The sequence below is a fragment of the Gadus chalcogrammus genome, chromosome 8 (assembly GCF_026213295.1).
Source record: "Gadus chalcogrammus isolate NIFS_2021 chromosome 8, NIFS_Gcha_1.0, whole genome shotgun sequence".
Classification (NCBI taxonomy): Eukaryota; Metazoa; Chordata; class Actinopteri; order Gadiformes; family Gadidae; genus Gadus; species Gadus chalcogrammus.
This window is the reverse complement of record NC_079419.1, coordinates 12,170,288-12,191,694: the sequence shown is the minus strand read 5'-3', so window position 1 is coordinate 12,191,694 and position 21,407 is coordinate 12,170,288. Positions and strand designations below refer to the sequence as shown.

Sequence of the window (21,407 nt, the reverse complement as noted above, 5' to 3'; positions counted from 1 at the left end):
ACACATATTATAGGAATATCTTCTAGATATTCACATTCAATAGGTTAAGTCATAGGGGAAATAGGGTTAAATGTAGCAAATAAAATATCACTGGGGTTGCTAATAGTGATGCACGATTAATCGAATCGCAATCCCGATATCAGCCTTTGAGATTGTCTAACCGCAAAAGGCTGTGATTTTATAAAAAAAAAATAATAATAATTAAAATATGTATTTTCTTATTTATTCTATTTATTTTATTTAGTTGTACTATTGAGAAAACCTAACAAGTTTGCACAGCTGAAATGCCTTTATTTTGAAAAAATATTTTTATTATTTATTTAATTTTGTAAAATTTCTTAGAATTTCTCCCTCTCACCATGGCTCTGTACTGCAGACTAAACGTGTCAGGGTGGGGCTGAGGGCTTTAAATATGGTGTCAGGAAACACCTGCTGTTTTAGCACCTTTATTTATAGCTAACTTTATGATGGTCTCCCATTGACCATACTACCTCTATCTCCTCTTGACTACCTATCCCCCATTGTTAAAGCATGACCCTTGCCCCCTTCTGATTGCTTAAGCTACACTGCCCTCCCTAAATTTGTTGTTCATTTATAAACGTATACCTTTATTGTTCTCAGCTTTACTTGTTGGAGGCGTTGGTTGTAGGTTGTATGGAAGAGGATTCAAATCTAGGTGAGTTCTATTGTAAGGACTGTATGAAACGATCCTAACCCCCCAAGTTGCTTCCGTGATCAACCCCTTGACGGTGGGGGGTCAGAGACAGGGGTTTGGCCGGGAGGCCAAACAGGATGAAGTTGAAAGCCCATTTAATGTTAGGATTGTGTTCTTTCTTCTTCAGGCGTGATTAATGTGTCAACGATCCAAATTACTATTTAAACTAAGAATTTTGTTCAGATGTAGCAAGTCCCAACTGTTTTTTATTTACGGTTAGGATTGGAACGCCTTCTCAGTTAGAGATGCATGAACAACCGACAGATGCATCCCTAACAGGGTGGGGGGCTGTCTGGGAAGGACGTTCGGTACAGTGTTAATTTTGTCAGCTATTTTAGGCTTAGTCTTAGTCTTTTGACGAAAATGCTTAGTATATTTAGTCACATTTTAGTCATTGTTTTCCTTTGTAGTTTTAGTCTAGTTTTAGTCGACGAAAAGTCCTTACATTTTAGTCAACTTTTAGTCATTACTTTTAGTCAAAATGTTTTCTCTTTTTAAACTATTTCAATTAGGCTAACCCTATATAGGCTATATGGACACCTGCTAAGTTGTTCCACTCAAATAGAGTACTAAAGTGAAAACATTACGTTGTCCTGGCCCATTTTCAGTTCTAAACAACCGAACGAGAGATGGCGTTCTCCATTGCTTCCATGTGTTGTTTCTTTCAAAATTAAAATAAATGCATTTGGCAACCTCCGTGGACGACAGAGCATATAAATGTCATCGAACTGAAGGCCATTTCAGGCCATTTGTTAGCTAAATACTGCAGCGAAAGCAAAAATACGCCCACAAGGTCTTTGGAGAACCCTAGAGGACTTTACCCACCAGGGAAATGTGTTTGTTTTTTTCCAATTTTGCCATTTTCTTTCTTCATCTAAACAAATGATTGTTGGAGATAACACCTGTGATCATTAGGAGAGGCACTGGCCTGAGAAATGTGAACACAGAGAGACACTAAAAAAACACCTACATTCTAAAGGGGGAGGGGGTTGGAGATCTCGTGTAGGGTGCCAGAATGGCCAGAAAAGCCACTGTGCTGCAGAGTACTCACTTACAATCACAGGCTTATAACTTCTAACTACAGGAGATAAAAAATGTACCTAGTCATCACTTCCATTGTTGGCCACATCCCTGACGCATTTATTGTGTAAATTCCTGTAGTTACCATGGCCATGGTGCATCCAATCAAGATTCACTGTAGTATTTCTTTGTAGGGCTGTGCCATACAAAGAAATGGATACAGCATTTGTTCTTTCCTGACTATTGTTTTCTTTTCTTTTTTCCCCTGGCCTCTTTCAAAGATAATGAGCAAAAAGGTTAAACATTGATGGACTAGATCATGTTAAACAATCTTGTGAGTAACATCTGTGAGCAGAGGTTTTCATTCGGGGCACCATGGTGGACTTCGGAGATATGCTGAGGGCTGCTGGAGACTTTGGATTATTTCAGAAGATTCTACTCATAGCCATATGGATCCCCTTCCTTTTACTATCGTTTATCTTTGCCAGCGTAATTTTTGTGGAATCAGACCCGGAGCGCCACTGTAACACGGACTGGATCCTGGGGGCCGGTCCCAACCTGACAGAAGAGGAGCAGCTGAACCTGACCGTTCCCCGGGAGCCAGACGGCTCCCTCAGCCGGTGTCTGATGTACGCTCCGGTGAACTGGACCCTGGACTCCATCCGCCTCCATGGCCTGAACCACACCACCGCCTGCCGGGACGGATGGGTGTACGACCAGACCCTGTACCAGGCCACCATAGTCACCGATGTAAGTCTTAGTGTGTTATAGGGTTTGTGGTTTTGAGAACAGTTCTTGTTTCACAGCTCTATGTGGTTCCTACAGTTTGATCTAGTTTGTGACAAGGCGAACGTGGTGGAGGTGGCCCAAACGGTGTTGGGGGCCGGCATTCTTATCGGTTCGCTACTGTTCGGACCTTTAGGAGAATCGTGAGTTTTATCTGTTAAGTATTTGGGGCGATTATTTTTTCATTCATTATAGGGATGGAAATAGGCCGGAACCTCACAATACGATATTTTTACAATTTATTTCGAGTACCAATATGATAGCTATTGTGGTTCTGTCAATATTGGGATTCTGTAAATGTAGCGATAGGATATTACGATTTTATTGTGCGATTTCATATTTAGTGGTTCCAACTGGGGCCATATGTCGATATTGACGTTTGTTGCTTACAAAAAAAAATATATATATTTTTGAGTCAACATGACGATTCAAGTATTCCGATATTATTAATTATGTATCCTGTATGCATGTCTATGTATTTCACACAACATTCATCATGAAAATATGAGGAATGTTGATACAAATAAAAATATAGGCCACTTTGTTTTATCAAAACATTCTGAAAAAAAACAAGTGGGAGACAAATTCTACATAAAAACAATTCCAAAAAAATTTCTGACAGGTTTGGACGCAGACGGACCATTCAGATTCCAGTGATGTTCCTTTTTATATTCACGGTCACAAGTGGCCTTAGTCCCAACTACTACTTATATCTGGCCTCCCAGTTTGGGGCGGGCGTGGGCTATGGGGGCTCCCGGATGAACGCCATCGTGTTGAGTGAGTACACCGTATGCAATACTTCTCTTCCTCTTCTCTTAGTAGCCTCTCACTCAGTTCAGAACACAGTGCAAATATAATGGAAAGGCAGATATATCAGTCAAACATTAAGCGTAAGTCATTCACCATAACCTTTGATGTAAATAACTTAATCTTCAGACAATTCAAACCAAAGACTCAGGCCTACAGAATAATGTGAAGCTGAACCTGTATATACAGTTGAACCAGCACTATGTACGTTTTCCTAAGGTGGGGGACAGAATAAAACGACTTATTGAGAAAAAAAAAAGAACTTTCTAGTTTAGATATGTTTCAACGGAGGACTGAGCTGCAGTCAAAAAAACTACACGGTGCCGGTTTGAATGGCACGTTAAGAAAAACTATTTTCCATCCACTATTTCTTGGGACCTCAAAACCGAAACACAAAAGGCCTTTGTTGAAACATGTCGGATCGTCAAAGGTTTATGCCATGTGGGCATACTGCCGGCCGAATATTGTACCCAAGAGCATGGCTCTCCTTCCCGGCAGTGACTGAGTGGATAGGGATAACCAAGCGCTCCATGGGCGCGTGTGGGGGCCAGTGGTCGGGGGCTGCCGGGCTGGCGTGTATGGCGGGGATCATCTACCTAATCCGTGATTGGAGGCTGGCTCAGTTGGTCATGGCGGCGCCGATGGGCCTGGTTGCTGTCTACATATGGTATGTATGGGTCACGACGTGCAGCAGAAGGAGACAGGTATGGGGTCAAAACAGTGTCATTATTAATGAATGCACAGAGAAGGATTCACAAATGTATTTTGTGATTTAAATATGAATTACTCTCTTCAGAGTATGAATGAATGGATATCGGTATGTATAAATGTAAAATAAATCCATAAACAAAAATAAGTTTCACAAACACATTTCTGATCCACACACAAATGTGCCTTGTTTTAAATAAATGTAATATAAATCCATAAATATATTAATTAAGAAAATATTCGCAATTTTCATCAAAAATGTATTTGGATGTTGTTACATTTATATACAAACTGTTAAACTTGAATTAACAAGACGCTTTTCATTTGTGAACTTGTTTGCATTTGTTTGTGAACTGGACTGTATTTATATGTGGATTTTTGAGACTCTCCTGACGTCGCTAGATTCACAAATGCATTTTTTTCAAGAAGGAACTCTCTGTAGCCAATCAGATGCCTCCCTCGTTTTCAGCCAATCACACGACTGCAGTTCCGACCTCTGAGTCCAGACTCCGAGCCTCCCGGTTGCGAAAAAAAAATGTGCAGGGTGGTAGCGGGAAGCTCATGAATATTCATGAGGGAACTCATCCCTGATTGGCTGGGACTTGTTGGCTGGGACTTGGCTCGCTGGGACTTTGTCAGAGGGCTTGTGTGAAAATCACGAACGCAAATGAATTAAACGTTGTTATAAATCAACACGAATAATGTGACACATGATACTCACCTACTACACGGCAACTCTATATCTACCTTTCTGTAAGTACAAACGTTAGCTCACTCGTCTAAAAGCCCCTGTGAAACTGTTATGTGTCACAGGGGCTACTGTAGTAAATCCTTTTTGTATTTATTATATTTTATAATGTTATGTATAGCGCATCGCAGTGCTTTCGGCAGCTGGTGATTGTTTCCAAGTTTTTTTTTCTAATTGTTTGTCCATCCATGTCTTGATATTTCCATTAAGATTCCATTCTGTTCTGTTTCTAGAAGTGGTGAGCATACTGGCAGGATTTTGCAACATTTGCCAGACCCATGTCAACTTTGAGGAGATGGAGCTGCTGGAGGTTAGGTGTAGATGGATAAGAATAAACCGTATGATTTCTGATATTTGTTCATAGTGGTTCTGCCACACCCCACAACCAATTACATTATAGAAAGAAGGGCCATAAAATCTGTAGGCCTATCCATAGGATATTTTCGCGTAGGGCTAAATTTATTTTTATATTGATTTTCACCCCTCAATCCACCTACTACACGGCAACTCTATAGCTACCTTTCTGTAAGTGCCAAAACAAACGTTAGCTCTTAATGCTAACTCGTCTAAAAACAACTACTGTATAACATGTGTCCCACTATTGATACAATGATTTGTGTTGATTTATAACAACGTTTCATTTATTTGCGTTCGTGATTTTCACAAGCCCTCTGTTTTCACAAGCCCTCTGACAAAGTCCCAGCGAGCCAAGTCCCAGCCAATGAGGGATGAGTTCCCTCATGAATATTCACGAGCTTCCCGCTACCACCCTGTAAAAAATAAACTCGCCTCCCGGTTCCCTCTGTCAAATGTCTATGGGAAATAACATGGGTTTTTTGAATGATCGTACATTACAATCTCTAGGTGGCGAAGAAGTAAAAGCTGTGTCACGTTTAGATGCACACTTTTTCCATCTAGTTTCGACTGGGTTTTGGGATTGTCGGTGCCGTTAAAGTAGTAAACGGCACCGATTGTAAAATCCCAGTCACTGCAGTCATGTGATTGGCTGAAAACGAGGGAGGCATCTGATTGGCTACAGAGAGTTCCTTCTTGAAAAAAATGCATTTGTCAATCTAGCGACGTCAGGAGAGTCTCAAAAATCCACATGTATAAATACAGACCAGTTCACACACAATTGCAAATAAGTTCACAAATGAAAATCGTCTTGTAAATTCAAGTTTAACAGTTTGTATATAAATGTAACAACATCCAAATACATTTTGATGAAAATTGCAAATATTTTTTTAATTAATATATTTATGGATTTATATTAAATTTATTTAGGACAAGGCACATTTGTGTGTGGATAAGAAATGTGTTTGTGAAACTTATTTTTGTTTATGGATTTATTTTACATTTATACATACCGATATCCATTTATGTGTGCATTGAAATGTATTTGTGCGAAGAGAGTAATTTATATATAAATCACAAAATACATTTGTGAATCCTTCTCTGTGCATTCATTAATAATGAGACTGTTCTGACCCCATAGACAGGGGTCACACGTAACGACGATTCAGGGGGCCCCTGAGAGGGAGAGGATATAAATCCTCCCTAGAATATAATTCATACATTATTTATCAATGGGCTGTCTCCCTTACTATTTTAAATTACAAATATACAATTAAACATTATGAATTCCCTTCTCTCTTTTTTTTTTTTACAGTTATTTATTCATGATAAATGTTTTTTAACATTCCTCAGCATTATTCGACTGACAAACCTTCAGGTTTAAATGAAGTGTAGGGACTTTTACATGGATTGTCTTTTGTATAGATGTGAGTTTAAGTGCCAATCTCTAAGATCTTTGGTGTTTGTCTTTGGTGTTAAGTGGTAGTTCTTTCAGTAGAGCAAAGTAGTGTCGCAAATAGGGATGTGTATCTCTCCTTTATAGGACGATCTGATACGTATCTAGATACATGTGCTACAATACGATTCAGGGACAATACATTTTAATATTATGCAATTCGATTCAATGTTCTCACGATCCGCTGCGATTTGATTCAATCTGATAGATAACACATACATGTCCTATTAATTAAAATGAGCCTTTAATGAAAGAGCCATTGCCTACTTTCAAATTGATATATGGTATAGGGACAATGGAATCTTAGGTTTTTATATTTGTTTCTTATTTGTCGATATTCACTTTAATTCATAGTAGATTAGGTCAGAACAGCCTCATTTCTGTGTGGATATAGGCTTAAATGTAGCTACTAAAATATCCCTGCCAGGGGATTGCTCATTTATGTTTTGATTCAAACTAATTTCACCTTACTTTTGTAAAGGTTTATACCAGAGTCGGCCCGCTGGCTGCTGGACAGGGGGAGGACAGAGGAGGCCAAAGAGTTGATCCTCAAAGCAGCGGCCATCAACAGACGCACCGTTCCACAATCCCTATTCGAAAAGGTATCTTGCAAAGGTCTATTAGAAATAATAGGCCCAAATCGCGTGTTGTGTATGAACGCACTAAAAGAGCGGCTCAACAGGGGGTGAGTTTCCTGGATACAATCTTGAGGGGACGATCCCTTGAGATCCTAGGCCTTGAGATCCTAGGCCTTGAGATCCTAGGCCTTGAGATCCTAGGCCTTGAGATCCTATGGCTTGACAGAAAGCCTTCCAAACTTGGCAGATGAATTGTGGTCCAAGGTCCGAAATGACGTCGGAGGGTATCCTGTGGAGACTTACACATGGACATGGGCCGTTTTGTTTTTTTTCTCCTGGACCGCCTTAGCGGTCCAGGAGTTGCAGGAGAGGTTGGCTTGGTAGGGGGCCCTGCCAATCTGCTAGTCCCTGATGAACCAACGGTAGACGTTGGAGAAGCCAAGGAAGGACTTGTGCTTTTTAACCGTCATTGAGTGTAGACCACTCTGCCACGGTCTGCACCTTCCCTGTCTTCACCTGCCCGCTCTCAAAGATTTATCCTAGGAATGAAACCGAACCCACATTGAACTCACATTTCTCTGCCTTGACATACAGCTTGTTCCCAAGGAGTCTCTGGAGAACCTGTCTCAAATGGATGATGTGTTCCTCCATGTTGCCGGAAAAAACGGAATGTCATCGATTTATACAAAAACGGTTGAGGAAGTCGCGGATAACATAATTTAGAAGAGCGGTAGAAAAGCTTGGGCATTTGTCAGTCCAAAGGGCATGCCCAGGTACTCAAAATGAACAAATGGTGTGTGGAAAGCCGTTTTCCATATGTCTCCCTCCCTAATTCTAACAAGGTGGTAGGCAATCCGGAGGTCCAGTTTGGAGAAGATGGTAGCTCCTTGGAGGAGTTCAAAAGCTGAATTTATCGAAGGGAGAGGGTACTTGTTCTAAACAGTGATGTTATTTAGGCTACGGCTGTTACGATGAATAATTATTATCATATTTATTTATATATAAGATACAAATACTCGTATATTGTTAACATTTCAGACGGGGAATTCTACTTTTGCTACTGAAAATTACTTTATTATATAATTTAATCTAATCCATAACAGATTGCAGTGAATAAGACTGTGGAGAAAGGGGGCATAAGGGTCCTTATCACATCACCTGTGCTTCGAAAAAGCTTCCTGATCTTAACATTATCATGGTGAGTTGTAGGCTACCCTCTCTAAATGGACTCAATGGAAATATTAATCAAAACTGAAAGCAATTTAACATTCATAATAGCATAACTTTTCTGTTACGGGGCTCCTGCCAAAGAAAACTTTATTGAAACAGCATCATTCAGGGGTCTGGAGCTCCTTATTCAGACAACGTTGTTGACAAATCATCAGTCCATGCTGGTGTTAGTTTAATTATCTGTTTGTGTGCTGTTGTATCCCTTTTGGCCCGGTCACAAATATTAAAAATGTGAAAGTTTCGTCCTCGTGAAATAAATGAAATAAGTAGAAGACAATGAAATGTTTCAAACCTGGCCACATGACCTGCATTGTACAACATGATTACGAATACCTTTCTTAATCTGTTTACTAACAAATCTTTTAGGTTTGCAGTGAACCTCACCTTTAACTGCCTCTCGTTTAACGTGGGGAAGTTTGGGCTGGACATCTTCCTGACCCAGATGCTGTTCGGACTCACAGAGTTACCGGCTCATTTGCTGTGCTTCTGGCTGTTGGAGCTCGCAGGCAGGAAGTTATCCCTGATGTTCACCCTCCTGGTGGGGGGCCTAGTGTGCCTCAGCATCCTGGCTGTTCCCGCAGGTAACACACATACCCGGATACATAATATAGGTGGACGGGACAGTGTAGGGGTGTGGGTAACAGAACACTCTTGCAACCTCACCACTGGATGCCACTCAATCTCTCATACTGCACCTTAAATGACGTGCATCTGCATAGACTGTAAGGCGCTGTTGGCAAGAGTGTCTTCTTTTGTAGTAAATCAGATGTTTCTTTGAAGATAAAGACGGTACATTTGGCTTCATCTGCGGTTTCTCACTTGGACATCACAGGAAACGCCATCGCTGTGACCGTGTTGGCCATCCTGGCGCGGATCCTTATGATCTTGGGTTCGAGCATATGCAGCGTTTACATTCAGGAGCTGTTTCCCACGTCCGCGAGGTAAGACAACAACACACCTTGAGGTCCTTTGAGTGGACTTCTGCGTTTTTATTTAGTTTCTCACTCCCCTATGTGGTGGTGATGATGATGATGATGGTGGTCATGTTTCTGAAGATAGTTGTGCCACTGATAATGGTGATGATAAAGATGTGTGTTGATTATGAAGAAGATAAGTGTGATTAGGATAATGATTATGATTGATAATCTGGATGAAGGGGATGAGGATGATAATGAGGAATATGAAGGACAGTGATAGTGATGTTGTTTTCAGACATACTGCAGCTGGACTAGGGAGCCTAGCGACTAGAGTGGCGGGGCTGTTGGCTCCCTCAGTCAACCTGCTGGCGCTATACCACTGGTCCATACCCATCTCAGTGTTCAGCAGCATCACCCTGGTGGGTGGAGCCCTCATCTTCCTGCTCCCAGAGACGTGCGGGAGAGAGCTGGCAGACTCCACCGCACAGGCTGAGATCCAGAGGTAACAACTGATCTGTGATCTATGAGTGGCCGAGGGTTGGAGCTAACAAATTATATATAATCAATAATAGAGTACTAAAGTGTGACGTCACGTTTCCATAGCAATCGATTTTCGGTTCTACACAAACCAAATTAACAAGGGGAAATCCTATGCCACACAAACGTTTAGTAGAGAAGGAGCAATTTTTTGGCAAATTGATTTGCGAGTTTGCTTTATCAATGATGTAAGTTAGCGCAAACTTTTCATTTTGATACCCCAGGGGAATACATGAACACCTCGACATGTTTTCAATTGGTAGTGATTTTCACCCACCATTTTGAAAGAAACAACACATGGAAGCAATGGAAAACGCCATCTCTCGTTCGGTTTTTTAGAACTGAAAAACCGGTTGCCAGGACAACGTGACGTTTTCACTTTAGTACTCTATTGATGTGATTTTTAAGTGTGGTTTTAAGTGTCCAGCTTGTTGTTGGTCTTCTAGGCTGTCACTCTTGTCCAAGTTAGGACATTGACACACAAACACACACACACACACACACACATGGCACTGAATCTTTTTAAAGTTCCTTTTGTTCTGTATTATTCAATAAACAAGCAATAAATCATTCTATAGTATGACCAACACAACATTGGAAGCAGTCAACATATAAACTGCTTTTTCCTTAAGGCCAGGCCGATGTGTTTAAATTGATAAATTGATGCATGAATTGATATTTTAACATCTTTATTTAACTATTGAATTGTAAAATAAAAATAAATACGAATCATGCTGATCACCAGTCAGTAACATTAACAAAACCCATCCACCCCCCCCCTCTTTTTTTTATCGCAGCCTTTGCGATTTGCATATCGCATTATATTACATTGCAATGTCGGTTTGAATTTGATTAATCGTTCAGCCCCACACACACACACACAAACACACACACACACACACACACACACACACACACACACACACACACACACACACACACACACACACACACACACACACACACACACACACACACACACACACACACACACACACACAGACGGATCATGACCACTGTACCATTCTGATTGTCATTCTTGCATGTGCTAATCTGTGTTGTGTCTCAATGGCAGTGATGGAGCCAAAATGGCGAAGGGAAGAAGGGCTATCACTGATGAACACACTGCTGTTATTAGCTCAAGCAAACTCTAGGCTCACGGCCACATGACCACCACCACCTTCAAGATCAAATGATCGTGTGTGTGTGTGTGTGTGTGTGTGTGTGTGTGTGTGTGTGTGTGTGTGTGTGTGTGTGTGTGTGTGTGTGTGTGTGTGTGTGTGTGTGTGTGTGTGTGTGTGTGTGCGTCTGTCTGTCTGTCTGTCTGTCTGTCTGTCTGTCTGTCTGTCTGTCTGTCTGTCTGTCTGTCTGTCTGTCTGTCTGTCTGTCTGTCTGTCTGTCTGTCTGCGTATGTGCTTGTGCGCGTGTGTGAGTAGATGACAGTGGAAATAAGATGGTTTTAATTGTAGATTTTAAATTGTTAATCTTGTGTGTGTCTTTTACATCATCTCCTTTAGCTAAATGGGTATTATTGAGTTAATTGTGTTTACCTGTTTCTCCATGTTTTTTGTTTTTTTTCAGTTTGTTTGCTCTTGAAATGGCTCAGCTTATCTTGTGATCATTATATCGTGTCTTGTGATTGTGTGAATTCGATCTTTCATAAAGTCAAGCATTCTGTTAATTTAATATCTGAGTACAAATCTTTGATAGTTGCTTGAGATCAGTGGTATTGATATTTGGTGAATGGTGAACTGAAGGTTCCCGTTTGCAGTTAATGAGCGCACTGTTTACCGGCACCTGAGGATTTACAGCAACCGGCATGCCAGCATGGCGTTTAAAAACAATAACCACAACGTAGCTACCAGTGAAGCCAATAGTTCATACTCATATTTGAAAGAGTTTCATGAGCAAACGAGTACTGATTTGAACGGCAAAACGACAAACGCGGCATGAATTTTCTCGCAATTCTGCAAAAACTGCTTTTCATATCGCCTCCCAAAGCAAATGACCAATTCAAATCAGTTCAAGGCCATAAAAATTCCCAATCTCCTAAAATGACCAGTATCAAAACCGTTCTGAAATTCCAGATCCTATGGCCTCCAGGGACTCAAACGTAACGTGCGAGAACACCCCTTTGAAAGAAAATAGGCATATCTCCTAAACAGTAAGTGGACAGCCAGAATATTAGCCCCATGGGGGCGCTAATATATGAATAACTATAATTATTCACTAAAATGGCTTCAATTCCTACCCAGAATGTCCCATTTGAGCGGAACCAACTTTGGGATGGTTGAGGGCCAAGGCTCTAATTGTTTGAGTGAGATGATTGCGATTGTCGAAAAAAATATGTTTGCCAGAAGCAAAAATTTGGAGAAAAAAAAAGGAGCCAAAATGCAGGGTTAACTTTGTTATAGTCACCATAGGGGACGCTACAGACAACAGATGAACAGTGCACCTTTAATGCAGCCATATCCTACAGACTCTGACATCTGTGGGCATTCATTTTATTTAATTTATTGTGTCTTCTCATAGCCTGAATATATCAGAGGCCAATTGTTTTGACGCAATAAAATGTATGCATGTCTCAATAAACATATTTTAACATATTCTGTTTGACCACTTGACCACTTGCATCAAATTAGCTTTATTGGGTTCTATGCAGGGCGTATAACCATCTGGCATACAGGGTATTTGCCCTGTATGCCAGATGGCCGGTGGGCTGGCAGGCCTTTGTGACCGACAAGGTTTAATTTGATTTTATTTATTTTTTCTGGAGGTCCCTTCCCTCTTGGGCGTGCGGGCTGTCAACTTAACCTGAAAGGCCCATTACCTGAGGGCCGAGGTCGCGCCCCTTGGGCCGCGGCTGTCATCAGTCAATCAGTCACGTCACTTAAAGAGAGAAAGAAACTCGAGAATAATGGAGAAGAAACAGAAAGTTCAATTTGAGAGAAAGGGAGGTTTCCCAGGTGTGATTGGATCTCTTGATGGCACTCACATTCCGATCAAAGGGCCATCAACACATAGTGATTTGTTCATTAACAGGAAGGGCTATGCAAGTTTTCAGCTACAGGCTGTATGTGACAGACAGTTGCGTTTTACTCATATACAGACTGGAAATGCTGGATCTGTACATGACTCAAGAGTGTACCGTAACAGTGACCTAAAGGCCATATTGACAGCTCTTCCCCTCCCTCCCCAGTACCATTTACTTGTTGATTCTGCCTACCCCTTAGACACAAACCTGCATGTCCCATACAGAGACAATGGACACTTAACTGAGCATCAAAACCATTACAACAATGTACACAGCTCAACAAGGGTGCACATTGTACGTGCCTTTGGACTCAAATGCAAATGCAAAAACTCCACTATCTCGACATGGTCCTACTTGAAACAATACCAAAAGTAATAGCCAGCACATGTGTTCTACACAATTTCATTCTAATCCATGAGGGAGAGGATGGGGCAGTAATTTTGGATGCAGATGTTATTGATGATGTCATTCCCGCTGTAGATGGGCCTAGGGTGGAACAGAGGAGAGTAGCACAGCAAAAGAGGGAGGAAATTGCAGCAAGGTTATAGGTCAAAATAGGCTTAATTGAGTTGAACTATTAATAAATGAATAACTAAGTTGTTAAGTATATTGTTTATTGCGTTAATTATATATTGCATGTGCATCACATAAATGAATAGATTATTAATAAATTAATAGAATAAGTTAAATTACAATGTTGACACATTATTGCTCATTGCGCTCAGGCATGCAAGCAATGGCTGCTGTAAATTGCCTTAAGATTTTGTTTCTTTCTTTTTGAAATGCAATTGTTTCTTTCTGCAGCTTTATAATTTCGTCCAATTTGTCAAGCTGCTACAGATAAATATACTTTCCACTTCCTGCCAACGACTACCTCCTCGTCGGCTGGTGGCTGATTAAACTCGTCTGCGGATACAAAGAGGAAATCGTTTCGGTCAATATGTATATTGCAGTGTAACAAACCTCAACTATCTACACACCCTACAGTGGCAAATGCAGTGATATATTTCAAAAGGAACTTTGTTCTACAAGCCAGCTGCTAACTAGGAGCTACTTTTGTAGCCTTTTTTGTAGCACTTTTGTACACGACACACTGTTGTTAAATAGTCTTCATATCACCCATAACCGACTATTACCTTTTCAGAAAAGGTAATAGCTGGTTATTATATTATCATTTTTAATTAGTAGCATTTATTTAAAGCAGTTACATTTCTTATCTGGTTCGTATATAAGTAAATATGATAACCAAACTGTCAAAACCTCTAACAGTTTGTTAAGAAAATACGCTTCTCAGCGTAACTTGGACATTGATAAATTAACAACTTGAATTGCTATAGGCCTAGGACGTTTTCATAAAATTCAACTCATATCCAGGTTAGTCTCCATCTGGGAGCACATCTCTTGCAGTCCGTGATCCATGTCGGCTTGCGGAGAACTACCTCTTCTGACAGTTTGCCTTATGGGTAAGAGTGTGTGTTCATATTCAGCTATTGTGGGCCAGGAACAGGTTTCCATATCAGAGAAGAATCTGTTGGTGAATGTCCCCCTACCCCCATTAACCCGTGTGCCTGGTGCTTCACCTGGCCAAACGATTGCCACTGATGCCTTGACTGCGGTAAATGGGACCATGTTTGTGTGTGGACAGGACGCTTATTCATGTCTGCCTCCTAATTGGAGTGGTTCATGTTATGTCGCCTATGTAGTGCCTGCTTTGGAGATTGTGTCAGAGGAACATTTGAAGGGTAATGCTACAATTAGATCTAAGCGTGATTTATTCCATCAGAATTTTCAAGTTGCTACTCCAACTCAAAGAGTCTTTTCTGCTATCATTCCAAACTATGGCATCACAGTTGCTCTTGATGAGATTAGAGATTTAGTACATATTATTGACGCTATAGCGAACGCTTCCGGCCATGGTCTGACTGATCTTAATCATGAATTGTACAGGCTTAGAACAATGATTTTCCAACATCAGTATCTATTGGACTTCCTTGCTGTGCATCTTGGAGGGTACTGTTTCTTTATCAAGCGCCATTTACACCAGAGATGTTGCACATACGTCCCCGATGCGTCTACGAATGTGTCTAATTATGTTCATGACATCTATGATAATGTGGCCAGGCTGAAGTCTGAAACTGCGGGTTGGTCTTTGGGAGGATGGCTAACTGGGTTGGGTGGGTCCATGTTTTCTCAGATAGTCCAAATCGCACAGCCGTTTGTCCTTCCCGTTATTATGCTATATGTGGACGTCAAGTTAGCTCTCCGTGTGTTTCAACGAATGACCTCCCCCCGACCGACCCCCTCGGGGACTGCCCCGATCTTGTTGGCCCCCCTTAGGGTGGCTGTGATAGAAAGCCCACCCCGTCGGAAGGTCTGGTGCCCCAAACTTCGCAACGTTTCTAAGGCTAGGCCTTCCTCTGGGCCCTTTCATTTTGTTTGGAGAAACTGAACCACTTTTGTCTGGGAACAGTGAAAGCTATTAAAAAAGGGTGGAGCTTCACTGCCAAGCAGAGGGAGGCGTCTGGACAGTTGACTTTCTTGATTCTTTAAATTTTTTATCTGTTTTGGTTTAATCATAAGTAGCCTAATGAGTTTGTTATTTTCTTTATTATAGTAGCCTACACCTGGTTTGCTTGTGTATGATTTGAATTTACTTATCTATTGCCTTTTATGCTTTCTGTTATTGATTTAGTTAATTGTTAATGGTTTACAAGTAGATACACTGAATTCTCATTTTAAGGGTGATCTTTAAACTACGTTTAATATGATCAAGAGGGAGGAATGTAGAATGTTGGTGTATTTTTGTGTCTCTCTGTGTTCACATGTCTAGTCTAGAAACAGGCCAGTGCCTCTCACACTGATACAAGGTATTATTTCCAACATTCTGCCATTTGTTATGTCTCAAAAAGGATGAACCGACCTGGTCCTCTGGGACATAGCCAGGGCCATATACCTTATCAAGGCTGAGAGTGCTTCTGTTTACCTGTTATTCTTGTTTTTTCTGTGTATAATACTCGCCCCTACACTTTGGTTCGGTGAGAAGAGGGTTCGACAGCTAAGGAACACGTCTCAAAACTGCTCCCCAACCGCGACCACTATAGATTATTCAACCTAAGTCTGTATCTCGCTGTATTACATCCTGGAATAAACCATCTATTCAACCCTCTTATCCAACCTGTCAAGGTGCTTTGATTTCGACTTCAAGAATTACTACTACGACGGAAAATACACAACGCAGAGTCTATACGAACAGTTTTGAAATAAGCTGAAGTCTAACACTATGTTCGCGAACGTTTGATGACATCGGCACGCTTAACAGAACAAGTTTAAAATCTTTCCCGAGCGTTCGCCTATGTGTGCGACTTTGAAAGCACCTCTGATCTCAGGTCTCTTTGAGTGTCTGAACTGGACTAGAGCATGTGTATTGCAAATGCAACAGACGGGGCATCCAATATGCAGGGCCAATACAAAGGTTTTCCAGCACTGATGACCTCCCTGTCTCCTAACTATGTGCATGTGTAGTGCTATGCACACGTACTCAATCTTGTACTGGCTGAAACTACCCAAACCATGACCGGGTTCATCAAGGACTCCTACCAGAGGGTTATTCTATGGGAGAATCAAACTCAGGATAAAAGCCAAACGCCTCTCTCCAATTGGTGAGACACGATGGTGGGCCAAGCACGATGCTCTTCAAAAAGTATTTGGACATTTTGGAAAACCTGACAACGGCCTCTTTATTGATGCAGTGCTCACACTGGAAGCCATTGAACAGCAAGCAAAAGAAAAGCCGTCTGTACATGTAAGAGCCCGAGGCTTTAAAGAGGTTCTCCTCAAATATGAAACCATATTGACTGCACAATTACCGGTATTCCTCAGAGTCTTTGAGTAAACCTCTCCACTTTCCAAGTACCTGCAGACAAAAGGTATGGAAATCCTTTCTGCTCATCGTATGGTCACTGCCACACAGGTTAGCCTCAAAAGCATTACAAGGGATTTCACAACAGTGACGGCAGCTGCAGACACATTTGTTAAATGGGCAATTGGAAAACTTGAGGAGGGGGAGGAAGGAACCATCATTGAAGTGGAGGCTGCACTGCCTCAGAAAAGAGTAAAGAAAAAAAAAGGCATGGCTGGAGAGATGGCGCAGGATGAACTTGGCACTTAGCAATGCGGAGAGAGCATAAGAGGTGAATGTGCACAACATCATTCTAGACACAGCTACCGAGGCCATCCACAGGCGCTTTCTCACCCATGGCACTCTCCTTGCTGATTTGGCATGGCTGCACCCCAATAACTTTACTCAGATCAGGACAACACTTACAGGTAATACACTTGAAAACCTCAGCAAATATGTGCTCAAATTTGAATCTAGTACGGAATACAATACATGATGTAATTATTTCTCAAGTCTTTTGTCTGGTGGGGAGTTTTGATATTTAGATTAAGTGACTTTTCCCTAGAATATATTCTAAAATCAATGTAATTTAATTGATTTAACATTTATCAATGATCATGTTTCATCCCTCTCCCCACTTAATTAGGTTTTACTGTTTAAATGATTGTTTCATGTCTCTTATATTTTTCACGCATACAGGATGCCTCCAGATTCACTTCAACTAGGTAAGTACTGTGCACAATATATGGTGCAACTATCTCCACATTTACTTCATTACAGTGTGTCAAACCGGCACGGTGAGCGAACCACCTCCTCCCAAACAGGACACAACATAGCTGGCAAAAAGCCAAAAAGGCATGTTTAATCCTAAATCAAACAAAGACTCATACGGAAAACCATACAACAACGAAAAAAACCTGGGAGGAAGCAACGGTCCTATCCTTCGTGGGTGGACTCCCGTCACCCACAAGGACCGGTCTCTCCGTACAGGAGCCCCATGGCTGGGAGAGCCCCGAATGAGTGGAGAAGCAGGCTATTTAAGCCCTGCTTCTCCACCTGTTCCTCAGGTGCTCTGCATGTCCTTAATTGCCCCGGGCCGGGTTGCCACAACAGATACAGTACTACTAATGTGATCCTGTTCAACTATCATCCTCACCTTTCTCTCTCTGCCCCAGCTCACTCTTTTAAAGGTTGCCTTGTTTGACGACTTATTTTGTCTGGTGTATAGTTTAAAGTGTGTGACATTTTCAGTTGGTGAGTAATCCATAAAAACCTCATCAATCAATCTTTCTCATAATATCTGTCATCTCAAAGTGTAATTTGTCACTGATCTCTCTCTGTGTGTGTGTGTGTGTGTGTGTGTGTGTGTGTGTGTGTGTGTGTGTGTGTGTGTGTGTGTGTGTGTGTGTGTGTGTGTGTGTGTGTGTGTGTGTGTGTGTGTGTGTGTGTGGTAAATATTATTGTATCATACACTTGTTTAAAATAAATTCAATTCCGTTCAACAGAACAGTAAGGGACCGCAATTGTGTGTAATTGTGTACTGGTCGGTGGTCGATCAATTGTGGTGGGCCGGTCTGCGTCCAAAATGGCAGGGCTGATTATTTGTCGAAGCAATAGTCTACTTGCTTGGTTCTATGGAACCTAATTAATAAATGCTATCAAAAAAGATTTCTGAAAACCTGAACGGTCTAGCCGTATAGCCAAAAATACATTTCAGCCACCGCATGGAAGCAAAGCACCCAAACACACATCCCAATCCGGTAGTGTCTATTCCACAGGTTTGTGGTTCGATTCTGCTCTACTCCTTGCCTTCTATACCTTTCAATGTTGTGATGTGAGATTAACCCATTTCCTCTATCCTTCAGGTTGAAATAAAAAATGTTTAACTTAATTTTTGGATTTAAAAATATTATTACTCTGCCATATTCTTTAAATGTCATGTTCCTCTGGCTCACTTTGAATCAAAATTTCAAGATGATTCGAGATCAGCCCCAAACATCCATATCTGGAAATAGGGGCCTAATGAACCAATAATCTTGTGTATCATGCTAGATTTAAAAGGCTAAATCGTAAGTCCCTTTTAGCCAAAACTCACAACATTAGTGTCAAATGATAAAGCTTGGCATGGCCTACAACTTTTCCATCGAGACCATTGTCTTCTGCCTTACTGCATATCCACAATTAAGATTTAACTGAAAAACCTACTTTTCACACCTCATCACAGACTGAGTCACAAATTCTAACCAAACCACCTCTAATTTATTCCTCATAAATTAATTCCTCAAAAAATCGAACATTTCATATGCCTTGAAATGGCCTATTGCCTGCATTATATGAAGTAAGGCCCCCACAGGTTAAACAGTTGGAAGCAAAGACTACTCTGATATTATGCACGCATGTTTTATCATCTTCTCCTAAACCGTTTTTCCAGTCGTCATGATTACCTGCTTCAATTCTGCAACCTATTTCTACATAATTCCACTTGAAGCCTGTTTTCTATTTAGATCATGTGGACCATGTACGTGTGTCTGCTAAATGCCCTAAATGTAACAGCAAATTACATGTAGTTATTAAGTCTGTAAAACTATGGGTCTTTTACAAGTTATAATATGATAATCAATTAAAAACGCATCCTCTCTATTGCCGTTTGTCCTATCTGGGTTACAAAAATGATGCAGTGCAACATGGCGGGGGTCAATGGAAGAGGGCCCGCTCCCTCAGTAGAAATAAAGGGCCCACTCTGAGGTAATTAAAATAACTATTTTTCCTAAATTCAACGGATATACACTCAATAAGACATACTTATAAATATCGCATTCCATTTCTGCCCAGACTGTTCCGCTAGATAGCACTCAGTTATACACACTGCACCTTTAATGTAGAGTTCTAATCAATTATACACACTGCACCTTAAATGTAGAGTTCTAATCAGTTATACACACTGCACCTTTAATGTAGAGTTCTAATCAATTATACACACTGCACCTTTAATGTAGAGTTCTAATCAATTATACACACGGCACCTTTAATTTAGAGTTCTAATCAGTTATACACACTGCACCTTTAATGTAGAGTTCTAATCAATTATACACACTGCACCTTTAATGTAGAGTTCTAACCAAATATACACACTGCCCCTTTAATGTAGAGTTCTAATCAGTTATACACACTGCACCTTTAATGTAGAGTTCTAATCAATTATACACACTGCACCTTAAATGTAGAGTTCTAATCAGTTATACACACTGCACCTTTAATGTAGAGTTCTAATCAATTATACACACTGCAACTTTAATGTAGAGTTCTAATCAATTATACACACGGCACCTTTAATTTAGAGTTCTAATCAGTTATACACACTGCACCTTTAATGTAGAGTTCTAATCAATTATACACACTGCACCTTTAATGTAGAGTTCTAACCAAATATACACACTGCCCCTTTAATGTAGAGTTCTAATCAGTTATACACACTGCACCTTTAATGTAGAGTTCTAATCAGTTATACACACTGCACCTTTAATGTAGAGTTCTACCCAAATATACACACTGCACCTTTAATGTAGAGTTCTAATCAGTTATACACACTGCACCTTTAATGTAGAGTTCTAATCAGTTATACACACTGCACCTTTAATGTAGAGTTCTAACCAAATATACACACTGCACCTTTAATGTAGAGTTCTAATAAATGATACACACTGCACCTTTAATGTAGAGTTCTAATCAAAATATTTTTATGACTATAAAACAACAGTTTCAATTTTTTGCAATACAAATATATATATATATATATATATATATATATATATATATATATATATATATATTATAAAATGTATTATACCACCGGTAGTGCTGCACGATTTGGTGAAAAAGTCATATCGCGAGTCTACTTGCTTGGTTATCAAAGAAAATGCACACAGATTACTGATCATTTTAAAATGTTTCTTTCTCAACTCAAACATAAAAACGTAAACTAGCATACAAAATACAAAAACAAAAAAATGGCACAGTACTGTTTTCAAAATAACAATATTTTAGAAAATTAAATAAATGATAAAAATATATATTTTTCAAAATAAAGGCATTTCTGCTGCGCAAACTTGTTTCGTTTTCTCAATAGTACAACTAAATAAAATAAATACAATAAATAAGAAAATACATTGTTTTATTAAAAAAATCGCAGCCTTTTGCGGTTAGACAATCGAAAGGCTGGTATCACGATTGCGATTCAATTAATCTAGAGTAGAGCAATAACCACCAGGTGTGAGTGTGATAGGCTGTGAACGGCTTGTAGCGGTTACAAGCCATTTTGAAAATCTGCCTCTTCTGACATCACAAGTGGGCCTGTCCACCTAGATGTACGATGGCTAGATGAGCAACGTTTGCTACAGTCCTCTGAGTAGGCAGGTAGAATGATCTATCCAGTACAAATCGAGCTTGACACGGCCACTTGTGATGTCAGAAGAGGCAGATTTGAACACGTAAACGTAGATTTGAACACAGTGTTTTATCACATTCATTATCCTGCAAATGCAAGGGATTTTATCAGTGGGACACAGGCTCAATGACCATTGTGCCATCTCATTCATCGCTAGATACTGACTCACCTATTC

At 40.4% G+C, this 21,407-nt stretch overlaps 1 protein-coding gene across 1 annotated transcript; it reads left to right on the top strand.

Annotated features, from left to right (window-relative positions):
• Positions 1-2,110: 2,110 nt before the first annotated feature.
• On the top strand, positions 2,111-14,102 carry LOC130387086 (solute carrier family 22 member 13-like). Its single transcript, XM_056596043.1, has 10 exons — positions 2,111-2,485; positions 2,561-2,664; positions 3,144-3,298; positions 3,827-3,995; positions 7,076-7,196; positions 8,276-8,370; positions 8,769-8,983; positions 9,235-9,343; positions 9,615-9,821; positions 10,932-14,102. Exons 1-10 carry the CDS (start codon positions 2,111-2,113, stop codon positions 11,008-11,010), a joined length of 1,629 nt encoding a protein of 542 aa, XP_056452018.1. The 3' UTR covers positions 11,011-14,102.
• The last annotated feature ends 7,305 nt before the right edge of the window (positions 14,103-21,407 follow it).